The sequence below is a fragment of the Gigantopelta aegis genome, chromosome 12 (genome assembly GCF_016097555.1).
Source record: "Gigantopelta aegis isolate Gae_Host chromosome 12, Gae_host_genome, whole genome shotgun sequence".
Lineage (NCBI taxonomy): Eukaryota > Metazoa > Mollusca > Gastropoda > Neomphalida > Peltospiridae > Gigantopelta > Gigantopelta aegis.
The window spans coordinates 12,961,280-12,980,338 of record NC_054710.1 but is presented as its reverse complement, the minus strand read 5'-3'; the positions used below and the strand labels follow the sequence as shown (position 1 = coordinate 12,980,338).

General features: G+C 37.7%; 1 protein-coding gene across 2 annotated transcripts in view; it reads left to right on the top strand.

Moving 5' to 3' along the window:
* LOC121386268 (fibrocystin-L-like) overlaps positions 1-19,059 on the top strand; it is a 126,575-nt gene that overhangs the window by 25,239 nt on the left and 82,277 nt on the right. For both annotated transcript variants that reach the window (XM_041517111.1, XM_041517112.1), the window contains exons 4-15: positions 408-510; positions 1,635-1,692; positions 3,197-3,290; positions 4,703-4,756; positions 5,287-5,360; positions 7,989-8,031; positions 8,642-8,712; positions 11,214-11,324; positions 13,385-13,477; positions 15,241-15,509; positions 17,181-17,269; positions 18,537-18,696. In XM_041517111.1, coding sequence (XP_041373045.1) covers positions 408-510; positions 1,635-1,692; positions 3,197-3,290; positions 4,703-4,756; positions 5,287-5,360; positions 7,989-8,031; positions 8,642-8,712; positions 11,214-11,324; positions 13,385-13,477; positions 15,241-15,509; positions 17,181-17,269; positions 18,537-18,696 — 1,219 coding nt within the window. The remainder of the gene's footprint in view (positions 1-407; positions 511-1,634; positions 1,693-3,196; positions 3,291-4,702; positions 4,757-5,286; positions 5,361-7,988; positions 8,032-8,641; positions 8,713-11,213; positions 11,325-13,384; positions 13,478-15,240; positions 15,510-17,180; positions 17,270-18,536; positions 18,697-19,059) is intronic.

Below are 19,059 nucleotides of genomic sequence, written 5' to 3'. Positions count from 1 at the left end.
AGTGATTTTTAAAATTTACTAGCCACGATTAGAAATTCACTAGCCCTACTTCTCTTTAAGTTAATGAAAGTTTACCAAATAATAGTAATAACTGTTAGATCACACTCCCTGTTGTTAATAAGGGGGTGGGACATAGCCCAGTGGTACAGCGTTATCATAGGCCGTGGTATGTATTATCCTGTCTGTGGGATGGTGCATATAAAAGATCTCTTGCTGCTAATCAAAAAGATAGCTCCCATGAAGTGGCAACAGTGTGTTTTCTTTTTTCAATATTTGTGTGATCTTTAACCATATATGATATCCAATGCCATATAACCGTAAATAAAATGTGTTGAGTGCATCATTAAATAAAACATTTCCTTCCTTCCCTGTTGTTAAGGAAAACAATCTTTAACTTTTGATTACAGCAAGCTGTCAGAGGGAGACTACTATGTTCGTGTCAGTGTTGACGGAGTTAAGGTTCCTATCGACAAACACTGCCCCCAGGATGTCTCCAAATGCAAGTTTCAGGTATTTAATTTGTTTAGTATCAGGATTTTGACACCTACATATGTATGTTTCTAGAGTCTGATAATCTCATGGCTCGAATTTAAGGGTGGCCATGCAACAAATTGCTGTAATTCCCTGTTCATGTACTCCGTCCCATGCCTTGGAAATTAAATAAAGTCTCATGGCCAAACTGGCCATGCCTTAATTTTCATTTTAACTTAGTAATTGGTCATCATACTCAGAACAAGATTTCTATAAGTAGTTATTAGTTATAGAATTTACAACTGGGATTTTTCTTTACTTGCCATTCGGGCGAGTCATGTCAGCACTTCACCTTGCCCATGCAATTTTTCAGTAGCTCGATTTTTAAAATTATTTTATCAAGGCTACCTCTGACACTCGCCAAATTTGCCGATTGCGAATTTTGAAAGCAGTTGGCAAATTTTATTTTAGTTTGGCGAAATAATTTCATATAATAATTGACATTTTTTTTTAGAAAATAACTGACAATTTCTGCAATTTTTGAAGTTTAATAAACAATTTGGCGAATTGTTTTGTTCACCCAGAGCTAGCCCTGTTTATTATTATTAAAATGTATTGTACTTGGCATAGATCAGTTTTAATGGGTACACACAATTTGGTTCTAAAGTATATCAATGTTTATAAACAGGTAGCTGGCAACTGTGCGGCTGAATAAAAATTATTGCCGTTGACAAAACTCCTCGACGACAGCAAAATGATATAATATCTGGTGTACATTCTTCACACTAAAGATTTTGCCTGTTGGTCAGTCATAAACCATACTGAATGAGTATTTTGTCAGTAATAAATATTGTTTATAATCAAACTTGCACTAGCATTGCGCCTTCAAATTCCTTTTTGTTTTCGGGTTCGGTTTTTATAACAAGCTTGAGGATTACAAAAAAAAGAGCACCGGGTAGTCTAACCACCTTGCAAAACTTACGGTATTTTGTAAACAATTAATGTCACAATTATTAACATCAGAACGGGTACATCATTGTTTTGTTTATTGGGGGATGGATGGAAATTCGCAAAAATAAATGCTTGCGAACTGACTCATTTTTATTAAATTGTAAAAATAAAGTATTTTACAGTGTTAAGCAAATATTTGTTCTTTATTTCAGCCATCTGAAAAATATACACCGACAATAACCAATTTGTATCCAACCACAGGAATGCCAGGTAATGACAGTAATACTCTGAACGACAAAAGAGATGTGAATATTTTAATATGTACAGTCAAACTTCGATAACTTGATCAAGTTTCCGATCGAATTATTTGCACTTGGGATTAAATAAGAAAAATCATTAAAAAGTACCAATTATGATTTTTTATTTTATTACATGTGTTAAGGGATCAAAACTCGCCCAAAAATATGGTGGCCCAAAAAATAATAATGGATGTCGGCAAATTATGGTAAGAGAATCACGAGCAGGAGTTGTGTTTGCAGTATGCCCTTTAGTGGTATAGAATACACCACTATCACTTACAATCATTAGTTAATGATGTGGGCCAGACCATTATTGTGGCACAAGATGAGGACGCCACGATTCAAACAAATTTGAAAAGTGCTTGAAGTTGAGTGGTCATGATGAAAAACCCTAGAAAAAATTTGTCTAAACAAATGAAGAGTGCTTGCTATCTCATGGTCCATTCCTTGATGTGGTGAGGTAGCTTTTGCATGCCTCAGTGACTCGGAGAGCTATGCCAGCTGGAGCATCAGCTCCTGGTAGGGTCACCCAAGCTGGACTGGTCAAAGGGTAGAGACTAGACTAATATGGACTGGACAGACAGAGGACGTGAGTCAAGAAAGATAACTGTCTAGGAGAAGCAAACTCCAAAATCAAAACTGGGCTCAAGAGGCTCAGAATCCTAGTAAGGAAACTCTCCTAGGAGAAGGAAAACTCCAAACTCAAAGCAAGTCCACTGAAATCAATGTACAGAAGCTATGCATAAGCATGATTTTTTGGTTTCCATGCTAATGCTTATATTACGAATTATCTGTCCCTCGTGAATGAATGTTGTAAAACCCTTGCCAAAGGCTCGGATTTACAACATTCATTCACTCGGGACAGATAATTCATAATTCCTCATAGCTCGTTAGTTATTCTCTAATTACTATTGGTAAAATTGTATTTGATACTTTAAAGTAAAGTAGGGCTTATGGATTTTTAATCGTGGCTAGTAAAAAAATTTAATTACTGATCCCATGGCTAGTGGATTTTATAAAAATTCTAGACTCCCTGATATATCTAGACATTCCCTTTATTTACACTGTTATCAATGTATATTGGGTTACATTTTAAACTGTGCACATATATCATGATTGTAGAAGCTATAGTTCTTTCTTGTCCAGTGTTAATTAATGTCAGTGTGATTGATCTGTGATGATATCATTTAATGACTGAATCATTGTTTTAAATTTATTTCCCACAGAATGAGTTAGTAGACCAGGGGCCTAATTCACTAAACTCACACAACTTTGTGATCTCGCAGTGAATTCTAAATGACTTGCAGAGAGTTGTTGTCTAGCAGAGCCTAAGAGAGCTTTGTGAATTAGGCCTCTGATTGGTTTTTCACAGGTAACTATGCCAAGGTATGAAATACTCTTAAGGAATGGTACCTTGGCTTGTGAAGATGATGTACTACAGACTTGTTTAATGTTGAAATGTTTTCCTATTTCAGGAACCCTGATTCGCATCAGTGGTAAGGTGGTCACTGACCGGTTTGGCAGCAACATTCAGCTCAGCTCTAACGGACTGGTGGAGAAACTGCTACGGTATTTCTTTCACAAATCTTGATTGATCATTTTGAAAGAGTTTTTTCGTCCATATCTCTCTCTCTCTCTCTCTCTCTCTCTCTCTCTCTCTCTCTCTCTCTCTCTCTCTCTCTCTCTCTCTCTCTCTCTCTCTCTCTCTCTCTCTCTCTCTCTCTCTCTCTCTCTCTCTCTCTCTCTCGTGCACGAGTGTGTGTGTGTGTGTGTGTGTGCTCAACTGTGTGCACACACTTGTTTGAGTGTTCAAGCTTTGTGTGTGCAAGCATGCATGGATAAATATTGTCAGACAGATATACAAAGAGAGAGGGAGAGAGGAAGGGAGAACGTGTAAAGAAAGATAGACAGACAGACAGACAGAGGCAAACTGAGGAAGAGAAAGACAGTTTGTTTAAAGTTTGTTTTGTTTAACAACACCACTAGAGCACATTGATGTATTAATCATTGGCTATTGGATGTCTGACATTTGATAATTTTGACATACAGTCTTAGAGAGGAAACCTGCTACATTTTTCCATTAGTAGCAAGCACCGTCCCAGACAGGATAGCACATACCACGGCCTTTGATATACCAGTTGTGGTGCACTGGCTGGAAATAGAAATAGCCCACCAACGAGGATCGATCCCAAACCGACCGCACATGAAGCGAGTACTTTACCACTGGGCTACATACCGCCCGAAGAGAAAGAAAGAGACATACATGTAGAAACACACACATACTTTAGCAGATAGATACATAGGTAGATTTGTACATTGGTACATGCAGACATATATAGAGAGGTTATTACCAGAGTGTTTTTCGGTATCGTCAGTATCATATGTTAGGAATAAAAATTGTATTATGCGAGCCTCTGGCGAGCATAATACATTATTTTCATTCCTAATATATAATATTGACGATACCGAAATACACGAGGGTAATAATCTCTTTATCATATAATCTCAAGCTTAATACAACGTGTTTTTGTAAACTGTACACACAACTTTAATTCCAGTCCGCCATTACTAGATATTCAAATGACGTAAGAATATGTGGCGCGGTGTATTTTTGAATGGAAATGATGTCAAACTCGAATGACGTCATTCTGGATGTCCTTACATCAAAATAAAGTTATGACTAACGTTTTTTGTTTTCTGAACGCTGGACAGCTTTCAGTGTCAAATTGCGATTGAAATGTTTTTATTTGATGACTATGAATGCATACGTCAATCATGGAGTGTCGCCCAAGTACGTTTGCTTAAAGGTCAATAAACCTAGTGCCAAGACCTCGACTAATTTACATCTAATTTGCAAAGTTATCAAATTCTCAAAGTATGTGATCTGAAAAAGATCACATACTTTGATTGCACTGAAAATGTAAGATATTATATGATAAATATATATATGCATGTTTATATTGTCTTTCTATCTGTTACAGAATCTACCTGGGGAGTAGGAATTGTGAAGTGAAGGACCTGGATAAAGATGCATTGTAAGTAACACACTACTTAAACACCTCGAAAAGAGCACATGGAGGTTTTGTTTGAGTAAATTCATCATAAATGTGTTCTATACTAGGCTATTTAAAGGCATATTGTCACAGACCATTGACCTAGCAATGACAAGTATTACCTGAAAATATATATACATTTGATTTGTCCCTAAAAGTATTTTATTCAATCATCTACATAACCACCATATCCCACTTACCGGTAATGATGATATTAAGTATACCATTTTTTTTTTTTTTAAATATGATGACGGTCCATATATTGATTGCTGGGAGGGTTGACATGGATTTCCCTTCCATCATGGCTCAGTTTAAGTGATACCACAGCGAGGTTTGGATTTCATTTTGTATTTTTAAAAATAATACTGTTCAGCTAAATGTGACTGGTATTTGACCCCAAATTTTCGGATCAAATTTGCTATTAATTTTGGCATCCAGCTTAATTAAATGCTAATATTAAAATATATAATACCAATATTGACTAATATCATTCATTTTAAAAATTATTTCAGTTATAGTCTCCAAATGGATGGTGAAAAGACTCTGTATGGACACATTGACTGTAAAGGTGACACCATATTCATTGGTAAGTTTAAGTAAAATCTGTGATTTAATTTTTTTTTTTTTTTTTTTTCTAGAGGCCGGTCATACATGAACATGAAGCTCATTAGTAAAGCAAAGAAAGAAATGTTCTATTTAACGATGCACTCAACACATTTTATTTACGGCATCAAACATATGGTTAAGGACCACACAGATAATGAGAGAGGAAACCCGCTGTCGCCACTTCATGGGCTACTCTTTTCCGTTAGCAGCAAGGGATCTTTTATATGCATCATCCCACAGACAGGGTAGTACATACCACAGCCTTTGATATGCCAGTCGTGGTGCACTGGCTGGAACGAGAAATAGCCCAATGGGCCCACCGACGGGGATCGATCCCAGACCGACTGCACATGTCCCGTCCGCCCATTAGTAAAGCCCTCACAGGTTCAATTGGATTGAGGTCCAGAGACCAAGCTAGTTTCTTCATTTGTTTTTTTGTTAACGATAGTTATCGGGGAACGTTTTGTTTTCAAAATCTTGATTGGCAATTTTTCTAGTTAATTGAAATTTGATTAGCAACTACTGAAATTTGATTAGCAACTACTGAAATTTGATTAGAAACTATTGAAAATTGATTAGCAACTATAGAAATTTGATTAGCAACAACTGAAATTTGATTAGCAACAACTGAATTTTGATTAGCAACTACTGAAAATTGATTAGCAATTACTAAAATTTTATTAGTAACTACTGAAAAATGAATAGCAACTACTAAAATTGATTAGCAACTATTGAAAATTGATTAACAACTATTGAAAATTGATTAGCAAATGTTGAAAATTTTATTAGCAACTACTGAAAATTGATTAGCAACTACTGAAATTTGATTAGCCACTACTGAAATTTGATTAGCCACTACTGAAAATTGATTAGCAACTACTGAAAATTGATTAGGAACTGTTGAAAATTTGATTAGCAGCTACTGAAAATTGATTAGTAACTACTGAAAATTGATTAGCAACTACCATCTCTGAATCTTGCCAGGATTCGTAGCGGTCTCTAAATTCCTTGAACTCGCTCGATGCGCGGTCATTCTGGGATCGATCCTCATCGGTGGGCCCATTGGGCTATTTCTTGTTACAGCCAGTGCGCCATGACTGGTATATCAAAGGCCATGGTATGTGCTATCCTGTCTGTGGAATGGTGCATGAAAAAGATCCCTTGCTACTAATCTCTAAGACTATATGTTTAAACTACCATATGTTTGACATCCAACAGCCGATGTTTAATAAATCAATGTGCTCTAGTGGTGTCATTAAACAAAACAAACAGAATCTGGAACATCTAATCATATTAGCATAAATTACTGCTAAACATGCAGCTATATAGGGTTGCAAACAAATCGCTATACTTTGGTATATGGATTACAACTAATATTGTCAGTAGAATGATGTGAGTTCATTGTGCCTGAATATCTCTGTAGTTTTTGCCTGAATTTGAAGATCCTGTATGGGGGAGATAGCTCCCTCACCCACCCATCTAGTAAGCTTACGACCTGGATTAAAATCTTACTTTTTCCATGGTCAAAAATATGTCATCCTTAGGAAACTTTAATAAGTAATAAACTTTGCAAGAAATATTTTCTGCAAAGAAAAGGTGAATTGACTTAAGCTTTAATAAAATATTGTTCATACAAAATAACATGTTTTTAATGTCTGATGTAGTTAAAGCATAAGCTGAAAGAGCATATCCTAGCTTGCCCATATAAATAGCATGCACTGATAGTTAACATCTCAAGATATTGCTACATTCTACAGTCTGGGCTTCCACGTTTTGTCGTAGCCCAGTGGTAAAGCGTTCGCTTGATACGCAGTCGGTCTAGGATTAAACCCCATCAGTGGACCCATTGGGCTATTTCTCACTCCAACCAGTGTTCCACAACTGGTGTAACAAAGGCCGTGGTATGTGCTATCCTGTCTGTGAGATGGTTCATATAAAAGATCCCTTACTGCTAATCAAAAAGAGTAGACCATGAAGTGGTGACTGCGGGTTTCCTCCCTCAATATCTGTGTGGTACTTAACCATATGTCCGATGCCATATATAAGTAAATAAAATGTGTTGAGTGTGTCGTTAAATAAAACATTTTCCTTCCTTCCTTCCAAGTTTTGTCAGTACAGACTGTGATGTGTGACCATATGTATATACCTTTGATGCCGAATTGTATTTTTGTGTTGTGGTGTTGTTAAAGGGACAGACCCTAGTTTCAACCCGTGAAAATTAACACTAAGTTTAGTTAATCTGCAAACCTGTAACACATTTGGATAAAGTTACAATTGAGTGAAACATGAGTCTGTGACTTCGAAATGGTGAAATACCCTCGAAAAAAAGACTAAAACTCGACTCCATAACTGTTACTTCTCAAACGCATGTGCGTTTTAAAAAATATGAGAAATGAATTTTGTGATATTAAAATCACCAGGAAGACCAAAACCACTGTAAATGTACGGAAATAGATCATCTAACCAATAAAATCTAAGTAAAGTATGATTTCAGTTATCAAAACCGGTTCTAATAGTCAACACTACATGTATGCCTTAGTGTTTAAAAACTAGGGTATATCCCTTTAAGCATTCATTCATTCATTCATTCATTCTTTCATTCTTTCAGGTAATATGAATGCCAGCTTCATCGTTGAAGGAGGATATGGAAGGTAAATTAAGTGAAGTGCTCTGATTATTTACTAGTCACCTACTGGTCCAACAGGAATGGACTATAGGTTTTGTTTTCAACTGTTCATCTGTCTGTCCAAAAACAGCATTGTCTGCTTGTTATAGAAATTTGACAGGAGTCAAAGTTACTAGACCAGTTTTTATTTTAGTGTGCCGAAGCATTGTAATATATATGTCTGATTTTGAATTTGAATGATGTCAGTATTCCAATGATGTCACTTTGCATCTCCTTACAATAACAGTAAACTGGGAACATGACGTTTCCGTTTTAAGAATGCTGGAAGAATTCCAATGCAAAATTGCTATTGAAATTTTTTTGTTTGACCATTACTAATGCACCTGAATGTGTTCAAAAAAAATCTTGTGATTCAAAAATTGTACATTTTATGAAATATGGATTACGGTAAGATATGCTATATTTATTGTGTACGAAGCCAAAACAAGTATGCAAAAATTGTGATTGTTGTCGACATTAATTGTACTATTAGCACTGATACGATTTGTGGTTTGGTCGTAGATTTACATTTACGTGCAAAATTACACATTTTTTGTGAAATTGATTGCTGATATGGTGTTAAATATTTCCTTCAGATCCAGACCAGACAAGTCAATTTTGAAAGTGAGCAGTGATGGAAAGATTTACATGTATCAGCAGTTTACATGTAAGTGTATTCAAGTTTAATTTCATCTCAGTTTGTTTCTATGCTTATATTGGCACTTACCGGCATCGGTGGCATCGTGGTAGGTACTGGGTTCGGATCCCAGTTCAGGCATGGGATTTTTAATCCAGATACTGACTCCAAACCCTGAGTGAGTGCTCCGCAAGGCTCAGTGGGTAGGTGTAAACCACTTGCACCGACCAGTGATCCATAACTGGTTCAAGAAAGGCCATGGTTTGTGCTATCCTGCCTGTGGGAAGCGCAAATAAAAGATCCCTTGCTGTCTGTCGTAAAAAAGAGTAGCCTATGTGGCGACAGCGGGTTTCCTCTAAAAACAGTGTCAGAATGACCATATGTTTGATGTCCAATAGCCGATGATAAGATAAAAAAATCAATGTGCTCTAGTGGTGTCGTTAAATAAAACAAAATTTACTAGATTGATTTTAGGTGCTTGATGGGCGGGAATTGGCCCAGTGGTAAAGCACACACCTGATGTGCGGTCGGTCTAGGATCGATCCTTGTCGGTGGACCCATTGGGCTATTTCTCGTTCCAGCCAGTGCTCCACAACTGGTGTAACAAAGGCTGTGTTATTTACTTACCTGTCTGTGGGATGGTGCATACAAAAGAACCCTTGCTGCTAATCGAAAAAGAGTAGCCGATGAAGTGGAGACAGCGGGTTTCCTCTCTCCATATCTGTGTGGTCCTTAACCATATGTCCGACGCCATAAAACCATAAATAAAATGTGTTGAGTTCGTCGTTAAATAAAACATTTCTTTCCTTCAGTGACTTTAAGATTAATGTAACTATAGGCCTCTGTAAATTGCACTAACTTAATGAGTTTCATTCACCCATCACTGACAAAAGACTATTTCTGTGTAACTAATGTTTTGTTTGTATATTAGACTTAGGAGAGTCTTTACATAATCAATTACATTAAAAAAAATCATCACACAATGGGTCACCTTATAAATAAATGTATTGTGCTAAGTAACAGTTGTCATATAACCAATTAAATGTATTGTGCTAAGTAACAGTTGTCATATAACCAACTAAATGTATTGTGCTAAGTAACAGTTGTCATATAACCAACTAAATGTATTGTGCTAAGTAACAGTTGTCATATAACCAACTAAATGTATTGTGCTAAGTAACAGTTGTCATATAACCAACTAAATGTATTGTGCTAAGTAACAGTTGTCATATAACCAACTAAATGTATTGTGCTAAGTAACAGTTGTCATATAACCAACTAAATGTATTGTGCTAAGTAACAGTTGTCATATAACCAACTAAATGTATTGTGCTAAGTAACAGTTGTCATATAACCAACTAAATGTATTGTGCTAAGTAACAGTTGTCATATAACCAACTAAATGTATTGTGCTAAGTAACAGTTGTCATATAACCAACTAAATGTATTGTGCTAAGTAACAGTTGTCATATAACCAACTAAATGTATTGTGCTAAGTAACAGTTGTCATATAACCAACTAAATGTATTGTGCTAAGTAACAGTTGTCATATAACCAATTAAAGGTCCTGCTGTTAGTTGGAATATAGTATGTGCAATGTTCCCATTTAAAGGCATATTGTCACAGACCACTGACCTATTTAAAGGCATATTGTCACAGACCACTGACCTATTTAAAGGCATATTGTCACAGACCACTGGCCTATTTAAAGGCATATTGTCACAGACCACAGACCTATTTAAAGGCATATTGTCACAGACCACTGACCTATTTAAAGGCATATTGTCACAGACCACTGGCCTATTTAAAGGCATATTGTCACAGACCACTGGCCTATTTAAAGGCATATTGTCACAGACCACTGACCTATTTAAAGGCATATTGTCACAGACCACTGACCTATTTAAAGGCATATTGTCACAGACCACTGACCTATTTAAAGGCATATTGTCACAGACCACTGACCTATTTAAAGGCATATTGTCACAGACCACTGACCTATTTAAAGGCATATTGTCACAGACCACTGACCTATTTAAAGGCATATTGTCACAGACCACTGACCTATTTAAAGGCATATTGTCACAGACCACTGACCTATTTAAAGGCATATTGTCACAGACCACTGACCTATTTAAAGGCATATTGTCACAGACCACTGACCTATTTAATAGTCTAACAAAGTATTACCTGAACAAAAATAATTTGATTTGTCCCTAAATGTACTTTATTCAACCATCTTCATAACTACCATACTCCATTTATTAATGAGATTTTGTCAAAATAATTGAATTATGGCAATGGTCCATACTTCAAAAACTAAAATTGCCGAGAGGGTTGACATGGATTTCACTGTTCAGTTAAGGTGATGCGATAGCTAGATTTGGTTTCCAACAATTAATGTAATTTTTATTTATTATTCATTTTTAGAGAAATAAGGTCCTTAAATCCGTGACAGTATGCCTTTAAAACCTGTATTTTTACATACTTTTGTCATCTTTTGAGTAACTGTGGACTGTTTTACCTTTCAGCCATTGACGCTGTGTCGCCAGCAGTTGGTAGCGTGATGGGAGGGACAAAAGTGACCTTGACTGGAAACTACTTTGACAACACCATCGCAGAACCTATCATTTTGATTGATGGTAATTGTAGCCTGTTCAGTTTTATGAGATTTATATTTCCCTGAAGTTGTTAAGTGTTCTGTCATGTCAATCATTCCATCATCTGTAGCTCTCTATTTCCTCCCTCTCACCATCTACCAATTCATTTGTTTGTCTGTCCAGTCACCAACAGTGAGGTACCCATAACCAGTCCCCCACCCACCCATGCATCCATCCATCCATCCATCCATCCATCCATGCTACCACTATCCATATATATATATCATCCATCCAACCATCCATCCATCCATCCATATATCTATCTATCTATCCATCCATCTAACTAACCAACCACCATCCATATATCCATCCATCAATCCATCCAACCATAAATTTATCCATCCAACCAACCATCCATTCATCCATCCATCCATCCATCCATCTATCCATCCATCCATAAATCCATCCAACCAACCATCCATCCATCCATCCATCCATCCATCCAACCACCATCCATCTACCATCCATCCATCCATCCATCCATAAATCCGTCCATCCAACCATCCATCCATCCATCCATCCATCCATCCATCCATCTAACTAACCAACCATCATCCATATATCCATTCATCAATCCATCCATCCATCCATCATCCATCATCCATCCATCCATCCATCCATCCATCCATCCTATCGAACCACCAAAAATTGTGTTCGATCTTGTGCATCTGGAGAAATATCGCACATATGCGGTTATTTATGAACAACATTTCATAGAAATCCAAGAGAGGTACCATGAATACATCCCTGCTTACACAAATGGATCACGTGATGGGAATTCTGTGGCTTTTGTTACAGTTTTTCCATCAGACACAATAATTTCCATCAGATTGCCCGATTCAGCATCAATCTTTACAGCTGAAATTTGGGCAATCATGAAAGCCCTTGATTCATGTACATCCAAATACATTATTTTTACTGACTCACTTTCATGTCTCCAAGCTCTACAGTACATGAAAATAGAGCATCCCTTAACTGGGATGGTCATACGAAAGTGTGTCTTTTTATCCATTGCCACTAAAGATGTTATATCTTGTTGGATCCCCAGCCATGTTGGCATTAAGGGCAATGAAATGGCAGATTTTGCTGCCAAGTCTGCTTTGAATTTGTCCCATGTTGGTGTTCGTGTCTCCTACAGTGATTTTAAATATAGTAAACAATATACTGTATCAACTTGACAAGATGCTTGGGACTGTGCAGTTGTGAACAAGCTTCATTCTGTCAAGTTAGTCCTGAGAGGGTGGCAGTCCTCTTACATGCGGTACAGGAAGAATGAAGTAGTCTTGTGCTGTACCTGTATCAGCCATATGTATTTGATGCATTCATTTATTTTAAAGAAGGACCCTCCTCAATGTGAACATTGTCAGTGTATAATCATCTGAATCCGACGAAAAAGTATATATTTGGCAACAAAAATGGTATCTTTTAAATTCCACCCAGAATTAATTCCAAAGTTTTTAAAACAGTTTAATTTCTATAAAAAAATATATATATATATACTTACCTTGATATTTGTATGTATTTTTGTGCTGGGGTGTCATTAAACATTCATTCATTCATTCATTCATTCATTCATTCATTCATTCATTCCATTCACCCATCATCCATTCATCCAACCATCCATCCTATCCACATGGTAACCCAACCATCTATCTATCTATCCATCCGTCTGTCTGTCCATCTGTCCATCCATCCCTCCCATCCCATCCCATCCATCCATCCATCCCATCCAGCCAACCATCCATTCATCCAACCATCCATCCATCCAATAACCCAGTCAACCATCCATCCATCCATCCATCCATAAAAGCATCCATCCATTCATCCATCTTGTCTGTAAGGTATTGCGTATAAAAGATCCCTTGCTGTAATCAAAAAGAGTAGCCTATGGAGTGGTAGCAGCAGGTTTCCTCTCTCATCATCAATGTGGTTCTTAACCATAAGTCTGACACCATATACCTATAAACATAAATGTGTTGAGTGCATCATCAAATAAAACATTTATGTCTTCATTATTAGTAATTAATTTAAAATATTTTCAGACACTGTGTGCGAAGTGAAACAGGACATCACCAAGACAGAGATCGTGTGTAACACAGCAGTAAAACCATCCACAACAAAACCAACATACAAAGGTATTGATCACTGTTTTTATGTACAGTGAAACCTCACAAAACTGGGCCCTCTGTAAACCGGAAATTCCCTCAAAACCGGACAATTTTTCACGGATAAAAATCAGTAAACACCGTAACCTCTGTATAAACCGGAAATTCCCTCAAAACCGGACATTTTTCACGGTTCTTTTTTTAAAAATCAGTAAACACCGTAACCTTTGTAAACTGGATACCTCTTAAAACTGGATATTTTACGTGGTCCCAAGGATGTCCGGTTTAGAGGGGTTTCACAGTAGTATAACATGTTTAATGAGTTGCATTACTTATAACTTGCCCATTGGGCTATTTCTCGTTCCAGCCAGTGCACCACAATTGGTATATCAAAGGCCATGGTATGTGCTATCCTGTCTGTGGGATGGTGCATATAAAAGATCCCTTGCTACTAATGGAAAAATGTAGATGGTTTCCTCTCTAAGACTATGTCAAAATTACCAAAATGTTTGACATCCAATAGCTGATGATTTAAAATCAGTGTGCTCTAGTGATATGTTACCTAAAGATGGAGATAGAACTTAAAAACCCTTAGAGTGGAGTGGGTGGCTAGTACTAAAGACTACTTGTCAGGATTACCAAATATTTAACATCTAACACCTGATGATTAAAAAAAATCAATGTACTCTAGTGGTGTCGTTAAACATAATCACTTTTAACTGAAGACTACTTGTCAATATTACAAAATATTTAACATCTAACACCTGATGATTAAAAAAATCAATGTGCTCTAGCAGTGTTGTTAAACAAAAATAACTTTAACTGAAGACTACGGTCCAAATTTTCGAAGCTTGAGTTTCTTAAACACAGGTACCGGCCTCGGTGGTGTTATGGTTAGGCCATCGGTCTACAGGCTGGTAGGTACTGGGTTCGGATCCCAGTCGAGGCATGGGATTTTTAATCCAGATACCGACTCCAAACCCTGAGTGAGTGGTCCACAAGGCTCAATGGGTAGGTGTAAACCACTTGCACTGACCAGTGATCCATAACTGGTTCAACAAAGGCCATGGTTTGTGCTATCCTGCCTGTGGAAAGCTCAAATAAAAGATCCCTTGCTGCTAATCGGAAAGAGTAGCCCATGTAGTGGCGACAGCGGGTTTCCTCTCAAAATCTGTGTGGTCCTTAACCATATGTCTGACGCCATATAACCGTAAATAAAATATGTTGAGTGCGTCGTTAAATAAAACATTTCTTTCTTTCTTAAACGCAGGTGTTTTAAGCATTGTAAATGTATGTAGTTACGTGCGTGTAAGACATAAAGAGGCTGTGTAAATTCGGCCCTACATGTCAGAATTGTCAGATGTTTAACATATCAAACTTCTGATGATTAAAAAAAAATCATTGTGCTCTAGTGGTGTCATTAAACAAAATCAAACTGAAGACTACTTGTCAGAATTACAAAATGTTTAACATCTAATACCTGGGTCCCGTTCCACGAAGTGATCTTAGCCGTAAGATCAACTTAAGTGCATAGGGTAGCTATGCACCTAAGGTAATCTTAGGGCTAAGATCACTTCGTGAAATGGGGCCCAGGGGCCTAATGCACTAAACTCTCGTAACTTTGCGATCTCGCAGTTCAATGCTAAAAGACTTGCAAAGAGGATGCTTTGTTGTCTAGCAGAGCCTACGGTTATCTTAGGGCTAAGGTCACTTCGTGGAACAGGACCCAGATGATTAAATGATAACTGTATGTCATTAAACAAAAGCAAACTTTAACTCGTTTCATTTTTTAGGAAATCGTGGTTTGAAATATGAGATTTGGAACAGCACAACTCGATCGGCTGCGTCACTGACAGAATTTCAGACCCTGCTGTCGTCGGCTGCCGACTACTACATGAAGATCGTTGATGAGGCGAACCTCACGGATACCAGCAACGTAAACTACGTGTCGAGGATGTCGGGTTTCTTCATCGCGCCACTCGATTCACAGTACAGGTTTTATGCCAAGGGAGACAACAATGTTGTCCTGTATCTCAGTACAGATGAAGATCCGGCCAATATGGTAACTATGGGTTTCTGCAGGGTTTAAAAAAAAAAAAATGTTTGGTTCCTAGACCCCCTCCCCCCCAGGTCGGGCCAATCAGGATTCATGCCAGAGGATACGAAGGGTAAAATTATGTCTCCTAAAATCTTGGAATTAAATGGATACATTTGTTTTTTAATTTGTAGAAAGATTATTGTAAGAAAAGTTTGTTTAAAGTTGGTTTTGTTTAACGACAGCACTTGAACACATTGATTTATTATTCATCGGCTATTGGATGTCAAATGTTTGGTAATTCTGACATATAGTCTTAGAGAGGAAACCAGCTACATTGTTACATTAGTAGCAAGGGATCTTTTATATGCACCATCCCATAGACAGGATAGTACATACCATGGTCTTTGATATACCAGTCGTGGTGCACTGGCTGGAACGAGAAATTGCCCAATGGGTCCACCGATGGGGATCGATCCTAGACCAACTGTGCATCAATGAGCGCTTTATCACTGCTGTTTAAAATGACATGAAATGCAGTGTCCAATTTCAAAGATTTCAAACCCATAACCACCCATAACCATCCATAACCACCCATAACCACAAATACCATCCATAACCACCCATAACCATCCATAACCACCCATAACCATCCATAACCACCCATAACCATCCATAACCACAAATACCATCCATAACCACCCATAACCATCCATAACCACAAATACCATCCATAACCACAAATACCATCCATAACCACCCATAACCATCCATAACCATCCATAACCACCCATAACCATCCATAACCACCCATAACCATCCATAACTACCCATAACCATCCATAACCACCCATAACCACCCATAACCACAAATACCACCCATAACCACCCATAACCACAAATACCATCCATAACCACCCATAACCACCCATAACCACAAATACCATCCATAACCACCCATAACCACCTAGTAAAAATGATGGCGGAACGTAGCCAAGTGGTAAAGCATTCGCTCGATGCGCAGTGTGGGATCGATCCCCATCGGTGGACCCATTGGGCTATTTCTCGTTCCAGCCAGTGCTCCACAACTGGTGTAACAAAGGCCGTGGTATGTACTATCCTGTCTGTGGAATGGTGCATATAAAAGATCCCTTGCTGCTAATTGAACAGAGTTGCCCATGAAGTGGCGACAGCGGGTTTCCTCTCTCAATATCTGTGTGGTCCTTAACCATGTCTGACGCCATATAACCATAAGTAAAATGTGTTGAGTGTGTCGTTAAATGAAACATTTCTTTCTTTCTTTCATAAGCACCTACATGTAGTAAGGGCACCTATGATCTGTTTTGGTTTTAGTACTTACCTTCATATTGTTTTCTGGCAGAAAGCTTGTAACTATGGGATGTTTGCAGTTTCACTATTAATTACATGACTGTGTTAATTATAGCCTTGGGTGGGGGGGTGGGGGGGGGGGCGGGGGGTGCGCGAGAATTGTTGCAGGTTAGATTTGTGTTGAAAATACTGGATTATTGAAGTTCATCCGTAATTACATGTACCATATGTAAGAGATGCTAATTATGGTGGGCAAAGGGTGAAGTGTTGTTGTGAATAACCATGTGTTACATACCAAATAGCTGTCATGTAAAAAAAATACAATGTGCTGGATTGTTATACAAACATTCCTTTCTTTTTTTTCCCCAGGAGAAACTGGCAGAGTCGGGAGTGGCCAGCACATACTGGAAGAATTCAGCGCAGCAGTCGAAGGTAGTAACACTGCAGAAGGGAAAGAGGTAAGTGCCACTTAAAGGGTCATACCCTAGTTTTTAAACACTAAGGCATTTTTTTTACTATTAGAGCTGTTTTTGATAACTGAAATCATACTTTACTTAGATTTTATTGTTTAGATTATCCATTTCTCTACATTCGAAGTGTTTTTGGTCATCCTGTTGTTTTTAATATCACAAAATGCATTTCTCATATTTTTAAAAATGCACGTGCATCTGAGAAGTAACAGTTATGGATTTGAATTTTAGTCTATTTTTTAGAGGGTATTTCACCATTTCAAAGTCATAGACTCATGTTTAACTCACTTGTAACTTTATCCAAATGTGTTACAGGTTTGTAGATTAACTAAACTTAGTGTGTGCATTTTCATGGGCTGAAACTAGCGTCTGTCCCTTTAAAAACGCATGCTTATCTGAGAAGTAACGGCTATTGAGACGAGCTCTATGTATATATTCTATTTTTAAGAGTGTTTCAAAGAAAGAAATGTTTTATTTAACGACGCACTCAACACATTTTATTTACGGTTATATGGCGTCAGACATATGGTTAAGGACCACAGATTTTTAGAGGAAACCCGCTGTCGCCACTACATGGGCTACTCTTCCGATTAGCAGCAAGGGATCTTTTAGTTGCGCTTCCCACAGGCAGGATAGCACAAACCATGGCCTTTGTTGAACCAGTTATGGATCACTGGTCGGTGCAAGTGGTTTACACCTACCCATTGAGCCTTGCGGAGCACTCACTCAGGGTTTGGAGTCGGTATCTGGATTAAAAATCCCATGCCTCGACTGGGATCCGAACCCAGTACCTACCAGCCTGTAGACCGATGGCCTAACCACTACGCCACCGAGGCCGGTCAGAGTGTTTCAACGTCACAGACTCTCGTTCAATTCACTCTATTGTTACTTCATCCAAATGTGTTGCAGCTTTGTCGATTATTCCAAACTTAGTAACCATTTTCATGGCTTAAACCTAGGGTCTGCAACTCACCCCCAAAATAATACATTAACAATTAAAAAAAAGAGAGAAAAATTTGTTAGTGTTAATTTTCTCGGGTTGAAAGTAAGGTCCCTTTAACTTGATGCATATATTTAACCAAGATGGTTCGCCTGGTGCATGGTTGGACTAGGATCAATCCCAGTCAATATTACCGACAGGGATCGATCCTAAACCGACCGTGTGTCAAGCGAGCACTTTACCACTGGGCTATGTCCCGCCCCTACTGTAAATTAACCTTTAATAAATGTTGGTGGGTTTTTTTTCCCTCTACAGCTACTATATGGAGATTCTCCACCGTGCCGGATCATCGACTTCAAAGATGCAAGTGGCCGCTCGGGCGTACCAGACACGCTTCACCAACTCCATGACTGGTGTCGCCGTACAGGAGAAACAGAAGATTTCCGTAACATCGACCGTGCGCAAGGAAACACAGGTACATAATGTACATGATGTTCATAGGATTTTAACATAAAGGTCTAAATGTTTAAAAAAATTTGAACCAGCTAATAAATGAAGATTTCCGTAACATCGACAGTGCGCAAGGAAACACAGGTACATAATGTTCATAGAGGGTTTAATGTGAAGTTGTTAGTTTAAAACAATTTTGAACCAGCTAATAAATGAAAATTTTCATAACATCGATAGTGATCAAGGAAACAGGTAAATAATGTTCATAGATGTTTTAACTGACAATTTAAAGAAAAATTTAATTTTGAAGTAGCTAATAATGAAGATTTCGGTTTTAACAAGAAGTTGTCAGTTTAAAACAATTTTGAACCAGCTAATAAATGAAGAT